The 20,076-nt window shown below is 43.6% G+C and overlaps 1 protein-coding gene across 2 annotated transcripts in view; it reads right to left on the bottom strand.

Moving 5' to 3' along the window:
* Window positions 1-20,076, bottom strand: part of smim14 (small integral membrane protein 14) — a 58,000-nt gene that overhangs the window by 27,587 nt on the left and 10,337 nt on the right. Inside the window, exon 2 of one of the 2 annotated variants that reach the window (XM_068036593.1) lies at window positions 13,812-13,930. The exons of the other annotated variant lie outside the window; for it this stretch is intronic. Coding sequence (XP_067892694.1) covers window positions 13,812-13,930 — 119 coding nt within the window. The remainder of the gene's footprint in view (window positions 1-13,811; window positions 13,931-20,076) is intronic. 2 annotated transcript variants of the gene reach the window in all.

The raw sequence follows: 20,076 nt of genomic DNA, 5'->3' as shown, positions 1-20,076 counted from the left end.
CGCAGTGGTTAGCACCGCAGCCTCACAGCTCCAGCGACCTGGGTTCAATTCTGGGTACTGCCTGTGTGGAGTTTGCAAGTTCTCCCTGTGTCTGCGTGGGTTTTCTCCGGGTGCTCCGGTTTCCTCCCACAGCCAAAAGACTTGCAGGTTGGTAGGTAAATTGGCCATTATAAATTGCCCCTAGTATAGGTAGCTGGTAGGGAAATATAGGGACAGGTGGGGATGTGGTAGGAATATGGGATTAGTGTAGGATTAGTATAAATGGGCGGTTGATGGTCGGCACAGACTCGGTGGGCCGAAGGGCCTGTTTCAGTGCTGTATCTCTAAACTAAACTAAACTAAAAAGGCCCAACCATCTTCAGCTGCTTCATCAATGACCTTCCTTCAATCATAAAGGTCAGAAGTGGGGATGTTCGCTAATGATTGCACAATGTTCAGCACCATTCGTGACTCTTCAGATACTGAAGCAGATACAGTGTAGAAATGCAACAAGACCTGGACAAGATCTAGGCTTGGGCTGATAAGTGGCACACAAATGCCAGGCAATGACCATCTCCAACAAGAGAGACATTCAATGGCATTACTATCGCTGAATCCCCCACTATCAACATCTTAGGGGCTACCATTGACCAGAAACTGAACTGGAGTAGCCATCTAAATACCATGGCTACAAGAGCAGGTCAGAGGCTTGGAATCCTGAGGAGAGTAACTCACCTCCTGACTCCTCAAAGCCTGTCCACCATCTACAAGGCACAAGTCAGGAGTGTGATGGAATACGCTCCACTTGCCTAGATGGGTGCAGCTCCAACAACACTCAAGAAGCTAGACACCATCCAGGACAAAGCAGCCCGCTTGATTGGCACCCCATCCACAAACATTCACTCCCTCCACCACCGACGCACAGTGGCAGCAGTGTGTACCATCTACAAGATGCACTACAGCAATGCACCAAGGCTCCTTAGACAGCACCTTCCAAACCCGTGACCTCTACCAACTAGAAGGACAAGGGCAGCAAATGCATGGGAACATCACCACCTGCAAGTTCCCCTCCAAGTCACACACCATCCTGACTTGAAACTATATCGCCGTTCCTTCACTGTCGCTGGGTCAAAATCCTGGAACTCCCTTCCTAACAGCACTGTGGGTATACCTACCCCACATGGACTGCAGCGGTTCAAGAAGGCAGTTTACCACCACCTTCTCAAGGGCAGTTAGGGATGAGCAATAAATACTGGCCTGGCCAGCAACACCCACATCCCATGAATGAATAAAAAAGGAAACCACCTCTCAGCAACCACCCAATCAAGTCCCTTCAGGATCTTATATGTTTCAATAAGATCACCTCTCATTCTTCTAAACTCTAATGGATACAGGCCCAACCTTTCCTCATAAAATAACCCCTTCATCCCAGGAATCATTCGAGTGAACCTGCTCTGAACTGCTTCTAATGCAATTATATCCTTTAAGTAAGGAGACCAAACTGTATGCAGTACTCCAGATGTGATCTCACCAATGCGCTGTACAACTGTAGCAAAACTTCCCTACTTTTATATTTCATTCCCCTTGCAATAAAAGATAACATTCCATTTGCCTTCCTAATTACTTGCTGTACCTGCATACTAACTTTTTGGGATTCATGTATCAGGACACCCAGATCCCTCTGTACTGCAGAGTTTTGCAATCTCTTTCCATTTAAATAATATACTGCTTTTCTATTCTTCATGCCAAAAGTGGACAAGTTCACATTTTCCCACATTATACTCCATCTGTCAAATTTGCGCCCACTCGTTTAACCTGTCTATATCCCTTTGTAGACACATTGGGCTGGATTTTGTTGTCGCGCCGCCAGAAACGGTGGCCGGTGTGCAAATTATCAGCTTTCCCGCAAGTGAACTTCATGGTCACGCCGCCGCAATTACTGTGGAAGGTGGCCACTTAACATAATGTTGGCAGCCATTCCCCGAATCACGTGGCGGGGCAGCATTTGTGACACTGTTAAGGGCACCATCTTTACAAGGCTGCCAGCCCAGCATTTACTCACAATCTGCTCTTAAATGCAAGGTTTCAGCAACACTTCTCTGTTTTGGATTCATTTTGCATCTCAGCAAACATCCCCCAGGCACCATTGTCAACATGGCAGACGCAAGAGCAAGGGTGGTCCCACAGTTCAGTGATGCTTCCCTGCCGATTCTCCTCCAGGCTGCAAGGGAAAGGCAGAAGGTCTTCTTCCCCAGCAATGACAAGAAAAGGTCCTCCCGCCTGACCAGGTGAGCCTGGAGGAAGATCGCAGAGGAGGTCAGCAGCTGTGGGGTCACCCGTTGTAACTGGGTCCAGTGCAGGAACAGGATCAATGACCTCCTATGCTCAACCTAGGTAAGTTGTGTGGTTCCACATCGCTTGCTGTGATCCACTTGCCCACAAGCGTAAAGATGCATGGTTGACGCAGCCATTGTAATGATAGGAGGGTCATATCATAATGATAGCTGATTACTGACTGCATAAGTGAGACCAGTCTCCCTCATTTCTATCCAGAACTGATGAAGGGTCACAGACCTGAAACGTTAACTCCATGTCTCTCTACACAGATGCTGTCAGACCTGCTGAGTATTTCCAGCATTTTCTGTTCTCATTAATAAACCTCCTCTGAACTGCTTCCAACACATTTACATCCTTCCTTAAATAAGGAGACCAATACTGTACATGGTTCTCCAGATGTGGTCCCACCAATACCCTGTATGACTATAGCATAACCTCCCTACTTTTGCATTCAATTCCCCTCGCAATAAACAATAACATTCTATTAGCAAATTACTTGCTATACATAGAACATAACAGCGCAGTACAGGCCCTTCAGCCCTTGATGTTGCGCCGACCTGTGAAACCATCTGACCTACACTATTCCATTTTCATCCATATGTCTATCCAATGACCACTTAAATGCCCTTAAAGTTGGCGAGTCTACTACTGTTGCAGGCAGGGCGTTCCACGCCCCTACTACTCTGTGTAAAGAAACTACCTCTGACATCTGTCCTATATCTATCACCCCTCAACTTAAAGCTCTGTCCCCTCGTGTTTGCCATCACCATCCGAGGAAAAAGGCTCTCACTATCCACCCTGTCCAGCCCTCTGATTATCTTATATGTCTCTATTAAGTCACCTCTTCTCCTCCTTCTCTCTAACGAAAACAACCTCAAGTCCCTCAGCCTTTCCTCGTAAGACCTTCCCTCCATACCAGGCAACATCCTAGTAAATCTCCTCTGCACCTTTTCCAAAACTTCCACATCCTTCCTATAATGCGGTGACCAGAACTGCACGCAATACTCCAGGTGCGGCTGCACCAGAGTTCTGTACAGCTGCAGCATGACCTCGTGGCTCCTAAACTCGATCCCCCTACTAATAAAAGCTAACACACCATATGCCTTCTTAACAGCTCTATTAACCTGGGTGTCAACTTTCAGGGATTTATTCAGCCTTTTACGACTCATGCACGAGGATACCCAGATCCCTCTGCATCTCAGAGCGCTGCAATCTCTCACTATTTAGATAATTGGCTTCTTTTTTATTCTTCCTGCCAAAATGGACAATTTCCCACTTTCCCACATTATACTCCATTTGCCAGATCTTTGCCCACTCACTTAACCTATCTCTATCCCTTTGTAGCCTCCTTATGTCCTCTTCACAACTTACATTCCTAGCTACCTTTGCAGCATCAACCAATTTAGCAACCATACCTTCACCCAAGTCATTATGTAAATTGTAAAATGTTGAGGCCCCAGCACTGATCCCTGTGGCACACCCTGCCAGACCTTCAATAGTCGCTCTCCCTATGGCCTCCTCTAGTAGGCAGCCATGCTCTCCCACCCCATGTTGCCTCCTTGAAGGAGGCAAACCTCTGAAGCCCCATGAAACCCACAAGTCTTTTACAAAATGCAATCCCAACCATAAAATTGCTTTCAATTGCCCTCTTAACTATCTTAATTAGCTGTCCGCTGCATCATTGTCAGCACTGCGCCCTCCATATTTGTCGTCATGGATAAAATCGGGATGGGACATCACTATGTCAGACTTCCTGTCCGACATGTCCCATCCCGATTTCATGACCCTCCATGCCTCTGTTCCTGTCCCCAACATTCCCACAAAATTCAGCCCGCAGACTCTTCTGGAAATCCACATAAACTACATTCACAGACATTCCCCTATCTACTACTTCAATTACTTCTGCAAAAAATTTAATGAGGTTTGTTGGACATGACCTACCTTTACAAATCCATGTTGCTTTCTCTAATCAGCTCAAATTTCAAAGTGCTCAGTCACTCTTTCCTAACTTCAGATTCCAATATCTTCTACACAACAGATGTTAGACTAACAACTTGTATTTTTATATTAACAGGTCTATAATTTCCTGGTTTCTCTACCCAACCTTTCTTAAATAATGGTGTTACATTTTCAATTTGCTAATCAAAAGGGACAATTCCTGAATGAGAGCTTTGGAGGATTATGGCTAAAGCACCTGCAATTTTCTCATCTCCTTCCTTTAATTTATGTATGTAAACGCACAAAGTGTGGTGAATAAGGTTGGTGAGCTACAAGCACAATTAACCACGTGGAAATACGATGTAGTGGCAACAACAGAAATGTGGTTTAAAAATGTTAAGGACTGGACACTTAATATTCAAGGATACAAAGTATTCAGAAAAGACAGGAAAGAAAGAAAAAAAATGGGAGGTGGGGTGACAGTGCTGATTAGGGAAGACATTGTAGTGTGGAAAGGGAGGATGTGCTTGAAGGGGCAAGGACAGAATTCATTTCATTCAAGTTGAGAAGCAAGAAAGGTATGATCATGCCACTGGGGGTATTCTATAGGCCTCCAAATAAATAGTGAGAGAGGGAGAAAGAGATAGAGGAGCAAATCTGTCGGCAATTGGCAGAGATGTGCAAGAACTATAGAATGGTGACACTGCGGGACTTCAATTACCCAAATATCGATTGGGATAATGAGAGAGTAAAGGGAAAGGAGGGGGAGGACTTTCTTGACCAGTATGTTCTCGGTCCAACTAGGAAGGAGGCTTTGCTGGATCCAGTGCTGGGGAATGGGATGGGCCATGTGGCTCAAGTCTGTGAGGGAACACTTGGTTAAGAGTGATCACCGTATCATAATATTTAGATTGGTAATGGAGAAGAGCAAGGAACAATCTAAAGTAGAACTTGTAAATTGGAAGAGAGCTAACTTCAGTGGGATGAGAGGGGTTCTAGCCAGGGTAAAAATTGAGCCAAAGAATGACAGGAAAAACTCGAACAGAACATTGGGTGATCCTTAAGGAGGAGACATTTCAGGTACAGGCTAGATACATTCCAACAAGGGTGAAAGATAGGGGTGCAAAGCCAGGGATCCATGAATGATGAGGGAGATGGAGAATATGAATAAACAAAAGAGGTGTATGATGCATGTCAGATGAATTCTTCAAGCAAGAACCAGGCCAAATACAAAAAGTTGAGAAGGGAAGTTAAGAGGAAAATAAGACTGGCAAAGAGAGAAAATGAGAACAGCATGGCAGTTAATATAAAAGGGAACCCAAAAATCTTCTATGGCATGTAAATAGTACAGGGTTAGCAAGAGGCAGGGTGGGTCCTATTAGGAACAAAGAGGGTGATATATTTAGAGGCGCAGAGCAAGACTAGAGCACTTAATGAGTACTTTGTGTCAGTGTTTACTAAGCAAGAGGATGCTGATAAAATATTAGTAGAAGTGAAGATGTCAAAGGTAATGGATGGGCTGAAAATTGATAGGAAAGGAAAGGCTGGCTATGCTTAGAGTGGATAAGTCGCCCAGTCCAGATGGCTTGCATCCCAGGTTGCTAAAGGAAGTGGGGGTGGAGATAGTGAAAGAGCTTACCATAATCTTCCCTCGATAGGGGAGAGGTGCCAGAGGATTGGAGAGTGGCAAAGGTGACACCCTTATTCAAGAAAGGGTGTAAGGACATTCCTAGCAACTACAGGTTGGTCAGTTTAATATCAGTAGTGGGTAAGGTTTTAGAAACAAAAATCAGGCACTTGGAGAGATTTGAGTTAATTAAGGAGAGCCAGCACGTATTTGTAACAGGCAGATCGTGCTTGAATAATCTAACTGAATTTTTTGATGAGGTTACAGAGAAGGTTGATGAAGGGAATTAATGGATATTGTCTATATGAATTTTAAGAAAGGGTTTGACAAAGCACCACATAAAAGGCTGATTAACAAAATTGAGGCTCATGGAATAGGAGCGTCAGTGTCAGCTTGAATAAAAAAACTAGAACAACTTGTATTTATATAGTGCCTTTAATGTAATAAAAAATCCAAAGGCACTTCACAGTGGCACTGTAAAACAAAATATAACACCAAGCCACATAAGGACATATTAGGGCAGATGGCCAAAAGCTTGGTCGATGAGATAGGTTTTAAGGAGTGTCTTATAGGAGGAAAGCAAGGTGGAGAGGTGTAGGGAGACGCCAGGGCTTGCCCAAGGACAGAAAACAGTGTGTTGCGGTAAATGGTTGTTTTACAGACTAAAGGATGGTGGGCAATGGTATTCCCTAATGGTCAGTGCTAGGATCACTACTTTCTTGATTTTCTTTTTTTCTTTTTTCTTTTGGGCCTCCTTATCTCGAGAGACAATGGATACGCGCCTGGAGGTGGTCAGTGGTTTGTGAAGCAGCGCCTGGAGTGGCTATAAAGGCCAATTCTGGAGTGACAGGCTCTTCCACAGGTGCTGCAGAGAAATTTGTTTGTTGGGGCTGTTGCACAGTTGGCTCTCCCCTTGCGCCTCTGTCTTTTTTCCTGCCAACTACTAAGTCTCTTCGACTCGCCACAATTTAGCCCTGTCTTTATGGCTGCCCGCCAGCTCTGGCGAATGCTGGCAACTGACTCCCACGACTTGTGATCAATGTCACACGATTTCATGTCGCGTTTGCAGACGTCTTTATAACGGAGACATGGACGGCCGGTGGGTCTGATACCAGTGGCGAGCTCGCTGTACAATGTGTCTTTGGGGATCCTGCCATCTTCCATGCGGCTCACATGGCCAAGCCATCTCAAGCGCCGCTGACTCAGTAGTGTGTATAAGCTGGGGATGTTGGCCGCTTCAAGGACTTCTGTGTTGGAGATATAGTCCTGCCACCTGATGCCAAGTATTCTCCGAAGGCAGCGAAGATGGAATGAATTGAGACGTCGCTCTTGGCTGGCATACGTTGTCCAGGCCTCGCTGCCGTAGAGCAAGGTACTGAGGACACAGGCCTGATACACTCGGACTTTTGTGTTCCGTGTCAGTGCGCCATTTTCCCACACTCTCTTGGCCAGTCTGAACATAGCAGTGGAAGCCTTACCCATGCGCTTGTTGATTTCTGCATCTAGAGACAGGTTACTGGTGATAGTTGAGCCTAGGTAGGTGAACTCTTGAACCACTTCCAGAGCGTGGTCGCCAATATTGATGGATGGAGCATTTCTGACATCCTGCCCCATGATGTTCGTTTTCTTGAGGCTGATGGTTAGGCCAAATTCATTGCAGGCAGACGCAAACCTGTCGATGAGACTCTGCAGGCATTCTTCAGTGTGAGATGTTAAAGCAGCATCGTCAGCAAAGAGGAGTTCTCTGATGAGGACTTTCCGTACTTTGGACTTCGCTCTTAGACGGGCAAGGTTGAACAACCTGCCCCCTGATCTTGTGTGGAGGAAAATTCCTTCTTCAGAGGATTTGAACGCATGTGAAAGCAGCAGGGAGAAGAAAATCCCAAAAAGTGTGGGTGCGAGAACACAGCCCTGTTTCACACCACTCAGGATAGGAAAGGGCTCTGATGAGGAGCCACCATGTTGAATTGTGCCTTTCATATTGTCATGGAATGAGGTGATGATACTTAGTAGCTTTGGTGGACATCCGATCTTTTCTAGTAGTCTGAAGAGACCACTTTCTTGATATACATGTATAAACTACATGGATAGTGGGAGAGAGTAAACTTTTAAAAACTGCCGATGATACCAAACTTGAAGGTGTGGCAAACAGAGAGGATGATACCAATTGACTGCAACAGGACATCGACAGTCAAGAAGATTGGGCACACAAGTGGCAGACGAATTTAGTACTGACAAGTGTGAAGTGATGCGTTTTGGCAGAAGAGATAGGGAGAGGCAATATAAACTTAATAGCACAGTTCTGAAGAGTGTGCCGGGGCAGAGGGACCTAGGGGTTCATGTGCATAGATCTTTAAAAGGTGGTAAGACATATTGAGTAGTTAGCAAAGCTCATGGGATCTTGGTCTTCATAAATAGAGGTATGGGGTACAAAATCAGGGAAGTTGTGCTGAACCTTTATAAAGCTCTGGTTAGGCTACAACTAGAGGACTGCATCTAGTTCTGGTCACCACACTTTAGGAAGGATGAGAGTGTCCTTGAGAGGGTGCAGAGGAGATTTACCAGAATGGTTGCAGGGATGAGGGATTTTAGCTACATTGTTAGGTTGGACAAGCTGGGGTTTTTCTCCTTGGAGTGAAGGCGATTGAGGGGAGATTTGGTAGAGGTGTACAACATTATGACAAAAGAAAAGCTGTTCCCATTAGCGGATAGAAAAAGGACTAGGGGACATAGATTTAAGGTTTTGAGCAAGAGATACAGCGGGATATGAGGAAGAACTTTTTTATGCACCGTGTGGTAATGACCTGGAACTCGCTGCCCATGAGGGTAGTGGAAGTGGAGACGGTGAATGATTTCAAAAGGAAATCGGATGAGCACTTGGAGGGAGATAAACTCGTGGGGCTATGGGGACAGAGTGGGGTAATGGGAATGACTGGATTTCTCTACAGCGCCTGCATGGACTCGATGGGCCGAATAGCCTCCTTCTGTGCCTAATGACTCTAAAACCCTGGGCTGGAAACCATCAGGCCCTGGGGCTTTTGTCAGTCTTTAGGGTCATTATTTTTTCTTGCTGTTTTCTTGCTTATATTAACTTCAGTGAGTTCCAGTCCATGATTCATTATTAGTTTCCCTGGAAGGGTCCACATTATCCTTGATGTGGCATCAGCACTACCCGCTCATTGATAGAAGCATTAAAAATGTCTGACTGTCAGAGACTTTGGGTAATAGAAAATAACTGAAAATTATAGGCCAAAGTATTAAATGTAAATAGCGGCATGGTTAAAAAAGAGGGGTAAAACAGAATAGACAGCAGGTTTTGGATTAATAAGATATAGCTAGGAGCTCCATCTTGTTTTTCATATACATAGTTGACTCCAACATGGGTATACTGGAAAAATGAAAATTTGTAAATCTAAAATTAGTGGAGATGAATGTAGAAAAGTATAGGACATTGATAAGTTAGTAAAATGGGCACACATTTAGCAAGAGAGCCAGTGTAGACACATGTGGAGGAACACTTGTTGGGAACAGCAAAGAATGGAAAAATTCCCAATAGTGGAGCAGTAAAAATATTCAAGTGTCTAGACAGAGGGTTCTTTAAAAGATTGCAAATTGTAAAAGCCATAAAATCTACAATCTTGATTTTCCCTTTTATGTGACGGGGCACTGAATGAAAAATAAGGACCCAGATTTTCCTGTCAAAGTAACAGTGAAACTAATGGCACATGCTGTTATTTAGGTAGAAAGATGAGGGACAGATCACAAATAAACTCAAATATCCAAAAGATGTTGTCTCAGTTACACCACTCCACCCCTAGCTTTGGATAAATTGCATCTCCCTGCTTGTCTCACTACTGAAATGCACTGAATGGCATGAAGTTGCTGTATTTGCAAAGGAGATACAAACTAAACTTGCCACAGAAAGTTTTGTCCGTTGTAGCATAAGTGCCCTTTTAATGGTGTGATAAGTCTTAAATTACTGCCAATCAGCCGCTCTGGCAAATTAAACTATTAAAAGTAAGGAGTCTTATTTCTTCAGGCTTTAATTGTTGGAGATATAAAAATAAAGTTATTTTTCCTGTCTCTTTTTTCCTCTAAATGCAATCTTTCTTTCCTGCTCATTATTTCTGTTTTTGTACCTAATTTGACATTTAATTCACACTTCCTTCTCTCAATCCTTGCGCTATTAATTTCACAATCCTTCACTCTGATTGGTTAGAGATACAGGTCCTTGCCTGTTCACTCAGGTCCCAGATGCCCAGTTTCCCTCACTGCAACTTTATCAGCTCCACTTTCAGCAACTTGTCACACAAAAGAAATTAAAAACTCAAAATGTCCAAGGGCAAGTCTAACTCATGGCAAACACCATTAGATGCCCAACCACAACGAAATCTGAGCCAAGAAGTTAAATGAATCTATATAGTTTCGGAAACCACATTTAGAAAGGATTTTGGAACCATAAAAAAGGGTTAATACTAGGATCATACCAGGAATGAGAGGATTATAGATACTCAAAAAGGGCTATGTTTGCTACAGCAGAAATGATAAAAATTATGAATGAGTTTGAGTAAATTGTGTAATTATTTCCACTGGTTGGTAAGTCAATAACAAGAGGGATGAGAATAGAAACATACAGGGAGAGGTTAGAAGGGAGTTTGCACCCAAATAACTTATGACATGATTTACTAGATGTAGTTATTGAGGTAGAATGAATCATATTTAAAGTGGGAATTTGATATTTTTTTTAAAAATTGGTGTGGTGGGGGGACGGGGGAAAGCTAGGAAATGGAATTAAGGTAGATGCCCAAGTTAGCACTGGCACAGGCGTGATGGATCAAATCGCCTTCTTCTGTACCAAAACTTTGATTCTCAATCATACAAGTTACTCTAGATATCCCACACCACTTTACTGCCTTTAGCAATCTCACAACGGTCATGGAGCATTTTTACAATGCAAAACATATGGCTCTCAAAAAAAAAAATCTGAACTGTTGATTATATTCACAAATAGAAGCTCTGCTAATTATATCAATCTTCAGCTGATAAATGTCCTAGCATGTATAAATATGCTGAATTCTGAAAGTATGGAAGCTGAAAAATCAATAGAAATTTGATAGTTTTATTCATCCTCTCCCATTTAGCTTTCTTCTTAAAAAAAGAGGCAGCGTTTACACGTCTTTTCAATCTGTACGTACAGTAATCCCTACACATTCTAGATCAACAGAAAACTTCCGCACCAAGGTTGAGTTTGTAATAAGTGTCTAAAAACAAGTAAGTGTGATATTTTACGTCAGTTAATTTTTTTTTAAAATGCCTTCAAATGATCAGCATCTTGGACTTCAAACACATAGGGCTGAATTTAATTTCTGCGCTGCACTCCGCGGCGCTGCGCTTTGAACTCGGCGACCTTCCGACACGGAAGTGCCAAAGAGCCCCCGCAATAATACGCGTGGGGGCTCATTTAAATAAAGGGGGCGGAGTGGCCGCCCCCGATGACAGAGGGGGGCAGCCGCCGCTTCCCCAGCAACGGCATCTGGCGCCACTGCGCAGACGCTATTTTTAAAAGCCTTCAAGCCCTTCACTTGTATTTCAATGTTTAAAGTGGCAGGTTTTGATAAATTTCTGAATAAAACGTTAGGCACACTTCAAATCCCCTCTACCACCCCTTCAATGAATAAGAGTATTATTTGTCCAACCGCCCCCACAAAAACATTAAAGTTGCCATAACAACCTTTCCCCCCAAACTTTCTTTCCTTTACCCTTCAACCCCTTCCCCATCGGCTCACCTAATCGCATTCATTTTTGCCGCTCCCCCCCCCCCCCTGAAAATTTTATTCCTCCCCCCTCCCTACCAGGTTCTCACCTTGGAACTCCTTATGGCGTTCCGAAGGTGTGCAAAGTATGAATAGCAGCCGTAAAATTGGCGTGGGACCGCTGCCTGCAAATAGGATAGTTTACATGTCATTACTGTGCATTTAAATATTTAGATGAAGAACCTGCCGCTAGGTGGCAGGGGTCCGTACCACAACCCGCGGCGTTGAGGGAGTGGTAAAATTCAGCCCATGTTCTGGTCTCTAGTCAAAAAGTATTGTGTGACTGAGAAATACTGCCCTCTGTATCTAGTACAACAGTGAACATGGCGTATAATTCTCCCACATTCTTCTACAAAAGAGAGGGAAAAGTTCCATTAGAGATCAATACAGACAGCCAAAATTATAACAATTCTGTGAAAAACTGCAAACAACAACATATTTCTTATAAATAAGCCAACTCAAGAGCTGGACAATCCATACAAGATCAGTGTGCATCAAGTTATATGCTATATTCTATAAATACATTATTTTAGTCTGCAGCCTATCATTATTTTGTAGAAACAGAAGTTAAGGTGTTGGAGGGAGGGTGGGGTGGTGATGAAGGAATGAAATGAACACCTCATTATTGGGCTTTCTGAAATTTACCAAAAGGTAAATGAAGATCCTTTCAAAGTTCCAATTCTCTGTCACTCTTTCAGAATGAGAGCTCTTTTCTAGAAAGGGTCTTTTGATTGGGGGTTGGGTGGGGAAGGGGGTGGAAAAGCTGACAGCTTCTGGTGTTTACAGCAGTCTGGATTTAGCAACCTTTGCATTTAGCATATCTAGTAAAACCAGAATGGATGCAAGAGTAATTTCCCTAACAAATAAATGTTTGGCTCTCAGCCAAACAGAATTGCCTTCAAAACAGGATCTATGTTATATTTCCAGGTCAAGTCCTGCATCGAAAATTCTTAACTCTTAAGAGTTCTAAGCATTTAGAATTTACTTCTGGTTTCCCCCACTCCTACACTTCCAAAGAGAACAACTTCACATTTGACTGCATTCAACTGAATCTGCTCACTCCACAACATATTTCTTCACCCAGAGAGTGGTGAGCCTGTGGAATTCGCTACCAGAGAAAGCAGTTGAGGTCAAAACATTGTATCTTTTCAAGAAGGAGTTAGATATAGCTCTTGGGTCTAAAGGGATCAAGGGTATGGGGCGAAAGCAGGACAGGCTACTGAGTTCGATGATCAGCCATGATCATATTGAATGGCGGAGCAGGCTCGAAGGGCCGAATGGCCTACTCCTGCTCCTATTTTCTATGTTTCTATATTTCTATATTTATGTGCCCCTGAAGGAATGACAACAATGAAGTAGACCATCAGACCCAACCAGTCCAAGTCGGCATTTATCCTCTACACAAGCATAAATTCTAATATCAAGTGCCCATCATGTTCCTGAATCTATTTATTCCCCATTCCTTCAAATCAACTATCTAGTCTATTCATAAATGCTGACATGCTTTCTGTTTCAATCATATGCTTGATTAACTGCTTGAACAGGAAACTTTCTCAGTCACAGCTCTGCATTCCACAGCCTCATAACCCTCATGTAAAAAAAAAGTCTCTCCTGCTGCTTGTCCGAAATCTATTACATTTAACCTTGTATCAATATCCCATTGCTCTAGAACCCTTAGACCACTGGAAATAGCCTATTTGTCCCATCTCTTCATAATGCTAAACACAGCTATCAAATTACCCCTGAATCTTCTCAATTCTACAGCAAACAGCCCCAACTTTTCAAAGCCTTTCTTCATATTTCCTACAACAGTGACCACATTTCAAAAGTACTCCATTGGCTGTAAAGTGCTTTGGGTTGTCCGGAGGTCATGAAAGGTGCTATATAAATGCAAGGCTTCCTTTTTTTTTTCTTTTTATATTTGTATTTCCTCATACCAGGCAGCATATTTGTGCATCAGCCTCAACATTCTCCTGTAATGTGGAGCTCAGAACTGCATTCAATACTCCAATCTGCAGTGTGTAGTATAAATTACATATAAAGGTCAACTCAGTGAAACAAACGCTGTAATCTATTAAGCTGGTTGACCTTTCAAGACTCCAGTAGCATTAACTTGCCTTGCAAAAAATATCTTGGCAACAACTTCCAATGCTTAGTTGGCAGCCAGTCTGATTCATGCTAACCCAAAAGTGAAGAGGGCACTGATAGCCAGGCAATGTAACCACAATAATTAAACCTGTGAAAAACATGAAACAAAAAAAACTTCAATAACAATTGCATTTCCCAGTAAATTATTGCCACTTCCCAAATCAACAGAGACATTGCTGTGGCTTGGAGGTTCAGAGGATCAACTTTTACACGTAGAGGAAATTTGCTAGCCTTAGAGTTTCTCCCAACCAAAAGATGCAATAGGCAGGAATTAGAAAAGTTTCTGGACTGGAGAAAACACCACTAATTTTCCAGTAGTTGGCAAGTTCTCCACTTTGCGATAACATCTCTCGGACGTATATTATCACCTCACCACAAAACAGGTAATGTCCTGGTAGTTAGCTCAGACGGAAGACTTCTGTAGCATTAACTTGCCCTGGCAAAAAAATATCTTCACACCAGCTTCCAATGCACAAGTTACCACATCAACCAACATCTGGTCATCATCACATTATGGTTGCAGAACCTTGCTGTTCGCAAACTGACTGCTGCATTTCCTAAAGTACAACAATGACTACAGTTCAAAAAATATTTCATTGGCTGTAAAGGACTTTTGGACATCCTCAGGTCATGTAAGACATTATATAAATACAAATTATTCCTTATGTTGGGAAAACATTTCACACAAACATACTTTGATTAACTGCTTGAACAGGAAGCTTTGTCAGACATCACAGACCTGAAACCTCACAACAGTTCTACCAATCTCTTGTAACTCTGGCAGGAAACCACATGGAAGCAATGTGAATGGCCATATTCATCCCATTGCTGCTGTTTTTTTTCCAGGAGTTCCACCAGTTACAGCAGAAGACCGCAAGAATCCCGCAGAATTTCATTGCCCTGTGTTTTAGTTAGTTTAGCTCAAAATGGGCTTTGTTTATTATAACTCAGCAGCAACATCAGTATTCAGGCACAGATGAAACACCCCAGAAATTATGCAGAACACTAATCCAGAGGGATACAATGTTGGACAAGTTCCATCACATTATTCACTGTTAAAAATCAGGAGACTTGATCAGCCATTTGTACTGGCCTGCTATTGATCTCTTACTTCACAGTCCTAACAGTTGAGAACTACTGATAGTTTACTAATTTTACTCTGAATCAGGAGTAATTTCCCAGATTTTACTGCAGATTTGAGAGGACATAAATCATAGGAACTGAACAAAGCTTCTACTCCAAGCTGTGGCTCAATTGGTAGCACTCCCACCTCCGAATCACAACGTTTCAGGTTCAAGTCCCACTCCAGAGCTTCAGCACAAAAACCAAGGCTGACACTCCAGTGTAGTACTGAGGAAGCAACGCACTGTCAGAGGTGCTGTCTTTTGGATGAGAGGTTAAACCGAAGCCCCATCTGCTTGCTCCGGCAGATGTAAAAGATCCCGTGGCAATTTTTTAAAAATTCATTCATTCATGGGATGTGGACGTCGCTGGCTAAGCCAGAATTTATTGCCATCCCTAAGAGGACATTTAAGAGTCAACCACATTGCTGTGGGTCCGGAGTCACATATAGGCCAGACCAGGTAAGGACAGCAGATTTCCTTCCCTAAAAGGACATTTATGAACCAGATGGGTTTTTACAACAATCAACAATGGTTTCATGGCCATCGTTAGATTAGCTATTAATTACAGATTTATTAACTGAATTCAAATTCCACCTTCTGCTGTGGTAGGATTCGAACCCATGCCACCTGAGCAATACCCTGGCTCTCCGGGTTACTAGTAGTGACAATACCACTATGCCACCGCCTTCCCATTTCGAAGAAGTGCAGGGGAGTTATCCCCGGGGTCCTGGCCAATATTTATCTGTCTATCAAAGTACGGAAAGTCCTCATCAGAGAACTCCTCTTTGCTGACGATGCTGCTTTAACATCTCACACTGAAGAATGCCTGCAGAGTCTCATCGACAGGTTTGCGTCTGCCTGCAATGAATTTGGCCTAACCATCAGCCTCAAGAAAACGAACATCATGGGGCAGGATGTCAGAAATGCTCCATCCATCAATATTGGCGACCACGCTCTGGAAGTGGTTCAAGAGTTCACCTACCTAGGCTCAACTATCACCAGTAACCTGTCTCTAGATGCAGAAATCAACAAGCGCATGGGTAAGGCTTCCACTGCTATGTCCAGACTGGCCAAGAGAGTGTGGGAAAATGGCGCACTGACACGGAACACAAAAGTCCGAGTGTACCAGGCCTGTGTCCTCAGTACCTTGCTCTACGGCAGCGAGGCCTGGACAACGTATGCCAGCCAAGAGCGACGTCTCAATTCATTCCATCTTCGCTGCCTTCGGAGAATACTTGGCATCAGGTGGCAGGACTATATCTCCAACACAGAAGTCCTTGAAGCGGCCAACACCCCCAGCTTATACACACTACTGAGTCAGCGGCGCTTGAGATGGCTTGGCCATGTGAGCCGCATGGAAGATGGCAGGATCCCCAAAGACACATTGTACAGCGAGCTCGCCACTGGTATCAGACCCACCGGCCGTCCATGTCTCCGTTATAAAGACGTCTGCAAACGCGACATGAAATCGTGTGACATTGATCACAAGTCGTGGGAGTCAGTTGCCAGCATTCGCCAGAGCTGGCGGGCAGCCATAAAGACAGGGCTAAATTGTGGCGAGTCGAAGAGACTTAGTAGTTGGCAGGAAAAAAGACAGAGGCGCAAGGGGAGAGCCAACTGTGCAACAGCCCCAACAAACAAATTTCTCTGCAGCACCTGTGGAAGAGCCTGTCACTCCAGAATTGGCCTTTATAGCCACTCCAGGCGCTGCTTCACAAACCACTGACCACCTCCAGGCGCGTATCCATTGTCTCTCGAGATAAGGAGGCCCAAAAGAAAGAAAGAAACATCACAAACAGATTTTCTGGTCATGATCACTTTGCTGTTTGTGGGAGTTTGCTGTGCGCATACTGGCTGCCATATTTCCTGCATTGCAATAGTGACTACTCTTTAAAAAGTACGTCATTGGCTGTAAAGCACTTTGAGACATCCAGCAGTCATGAAAAGCAGTATGTAAGGGCGGCACAGTGGCGCAGTGGTTAGCACCGCAGCCTCACAGCTCCAGCGACCCGGGTTCAATTCCGGGTACTGTCTGTGTGGAGTTTGCAAGTTCTCAGTGTCTGCGTGGGTTTCCTCCGGGTGCTCCAGTTTCCTCCCACAGCTAAAGACTTGCAGGTTGATAGGTAAATTGGCCATTAGAAATTGCCCCTAGTATAGGTAGGTGGTAGGGAAAATATGGAGACAGGTGGAGATGTGGTGGGAATGTGGAATTAGTGTAGGATTAGTATAGATGGGTGGTTGATGGTCGGCGCAGACTCGGTGGGCCGAAGGGTCTGTTTCAGTGCTGTATCTCTAAACTAAACTAAACAAACAAGTGCAAGTTTTTCTTTTTTTTCTGACAAGTTGAAAGTAAATACTAATTTACAAGTTTCAGTTCCTCATTTGGTTAAGCCTATTTATATCCTGTTAGTTAAATTCTTTCACCACAGAGGTATAATTTTATTAACTCCTTCTGCTTGGCCTCTTTTCTTTCTGTTCAAAGGCTGTACAGAAGACAATGCCCAATATTCAGTAGCATAATATTAGCATTTTTATTCTAGCACATTTGTTTATGTATATCTTATTTGCAATAAATGAAAAGATCATACTCATGTGGGTCTGGCAGTTGGAAACAAATGACTAAAACCCTTTGTTTTTTTGTTACAGATGATGCATTCAACACCAAGTAACATGTAATCCTGATAGGCATGTTTAGATAGCAGTGGGGGGGAGGGGGGGGGAAGGGTGGAGGTGGAAAGACATCTCTGCTGAGATTAGATAGAACAACTGTCCAATTTCCCAATAGGCTGACTGTATACTAAGGTACACACATCAGACTATCGAAACGGGAAAAATTGTAGGATTTCAAAGTAAAACTTGGACGTGATTAAGGAATTGGTGAAAGGAAAGAGGGCGGTGTGCTTGTTAGGCAAGTGATATCAAGGGACAGAAGAGGAAAGTACTGAATGGCATGGCTCAGGGATTATTGGCAGGGTCCATACTACTAGTAATGTAATGAGGAATTTTAACTCCCAGTGGAAAACAGAAGACAGGAAGAAATATAGACAGGAGCCAAATGTAAATCAGGATCCTATGATGCATTAGGCTTCCAATCCAATTTTAAAAACCTTCTGTGTAGATATTCTGTTAGTAAAGCCTGGCTGACAGTTAGCTGGAGGTCTGTTAGGTTAAGTTTAAACTTAGTTTTGTTTTAAATGCTCTATCAGGTCTCACAAAAGATATTTTGGATCTCTGCCACCACAGGTTCACCCCTCCTCCTCGGAACCACAAAACGCTCCGAATCCTCACACCCAGTGTTCAACCACTCCCCCAAAAAAGGGAAACATTAACTTGATTTAATATTTTAAAATAGTGCAATGAGAAATGCAAGTTTTTTCTTTTACATTGGATGGATGAGCGAAGATGCATTGGTTTTCCACATCGATCTTGTGATCACTCAGTTTTTCAGACAAGTTAAAGCTCCCAAATTGCAAAAAATGAAGTTATTTAATGATTCTTTTCTTCCCCAGACACCCCCTACCTTTCCAAACAGTTCTCCATTTTATCAGCCCCTTGGCCGCCTAACTCTGTACCATTACTTACTATTGGAACATCTTCATAGTGGTCAATAATAAACTAGCTGCCTGCCACTGCTTTGTTTGAAAGAGATCAAAGGGTTGTTATTTCCTTTGATTATTTACCTTCTTTCCTCCTCCCAAAAATTCAGATAGAACCCCACAGATGGACTGAGTTTCTAAAAGCTTTTCACAGCTGTAGGATGCAAATTAGTCAAGGAGCCCAAGGACCCGAGTCTACAACAATACAATTACATCACATTATTCTTGATCTATTGGTGCACTAGATTACTTCCTGGTCTGTGCTGAGTTCAATGTGAACTGGGCCTTTGTGCTTCCCAGCTTCAGTATCCCTGGGCTGGGAAAGGAATAAAACAAACAGAATTGACCATCAACACTTCGTCTCCAGCCTCACATGTGAAAAATGTTCCTATGGTGAGATACCAGAGGGCTGCTGGATTTCGTGGGACTGTACCTCAGCAACAGTCAGTAACCTTGAAAAGGAGTTGAATTATGCTACAGTCCAAACTTCAGAAACCTCTGCTGGATAGTGAATTTATACAAAAAGTTAGTTAAAGCAGCACTAATTACAGAACTACTTTTCTTGAAGACTTATAAATTTAAGTTGTTCTATTCTATTTTAAGAACATTAAACACATTGGGTGGAATTTTATGCTCTCTTTATGGCCAGTTGGAAGGTGGGGAGAGTATAAAATTAAGTGGGATGGTGGTGGGGGTGGGGGGAACCTTGCCACCATCCCACCTCCACTGAAATTTAGTCGGGGGAGGGAATGCCCGTGAACGGCCTTCCTTCCCAGTCATCAGTTGAGGCCCTAAACTGGGTAATTAACCCCCAATTAAGGGCCTCTTCCTGCCACAGCCACAATTAGCCTTGCGATAGGCGGCCCTGCCACCGCACGGGAAGCACACCACAAAAAACCTTATAGGTTGCTTCCCAGAGCAGGAGCGGGGGCGTTGGGGGCAGTGTCTGGTCCTCATTCAAAGACACCGTGCCTGAATGAGGGCCACCCCCCTGCCCGCCTCCCCCGCAACACCTCCCGCCCTGACCTACCTTAAGCCCGGTTCCAGCGCCGCTGCAGCTACCGCCTCAGTGGTGGCACTGCAGCTGCCAGGCTCCGATTGGCTAGTAGCTCTGCAAGGCCTAAATCCTATAGCAGGCCCGCCACCGTCCAGTTAAGTGCCTGATTGGCACTAAATTTAGCAGGTCTTCCATAGAAGAGGGGATGCAGGGATCTAAGCATCAGTTTCCCCCGACATCAAGACCCCCAACACTAGGATAAAATTCCCCATTATAGTTCGGATCCTACCCGCCTCTTCTGTTATTAATTGAAATCGGATTTCTAACTTTGGCCACTTTCCATTTTCTTTGTTGGTAAAGCTAGATAGAAAGAAAGGAAGGGATGCTCAGCGTCTCATATTATGACAATTTATTAAAGAGTTTGGTGTTAAATGTATCCAATGGTTAGTATGAAAATTACTGCTGCTTTATAAATTGAAATTCAACCATCTATAGAAATCAGGATTCAATATTCCTA

This window comes from Heterodontus francisci, chromosome 1 (assembly GCF_036365525.1).
Source record: "Heterodontus francisci isolate sHetFra1 chromosome 1, sHetFra1.hap1, whole genome shotgun sequence".
Classification (NCBI taxonomy): domain Eukaryota; kingdom Metazoa; phylum Chordata; class Chondrichthyes; order Heterodontiformes; family Heterodontidae; genus Heterodontus; species Heterodontus francisci.
The sequence above is the reverse complement of the archived record's forward strand: the minus strand, read 5'-3'. Positions and strand labels throughout refer to the sequence as shown.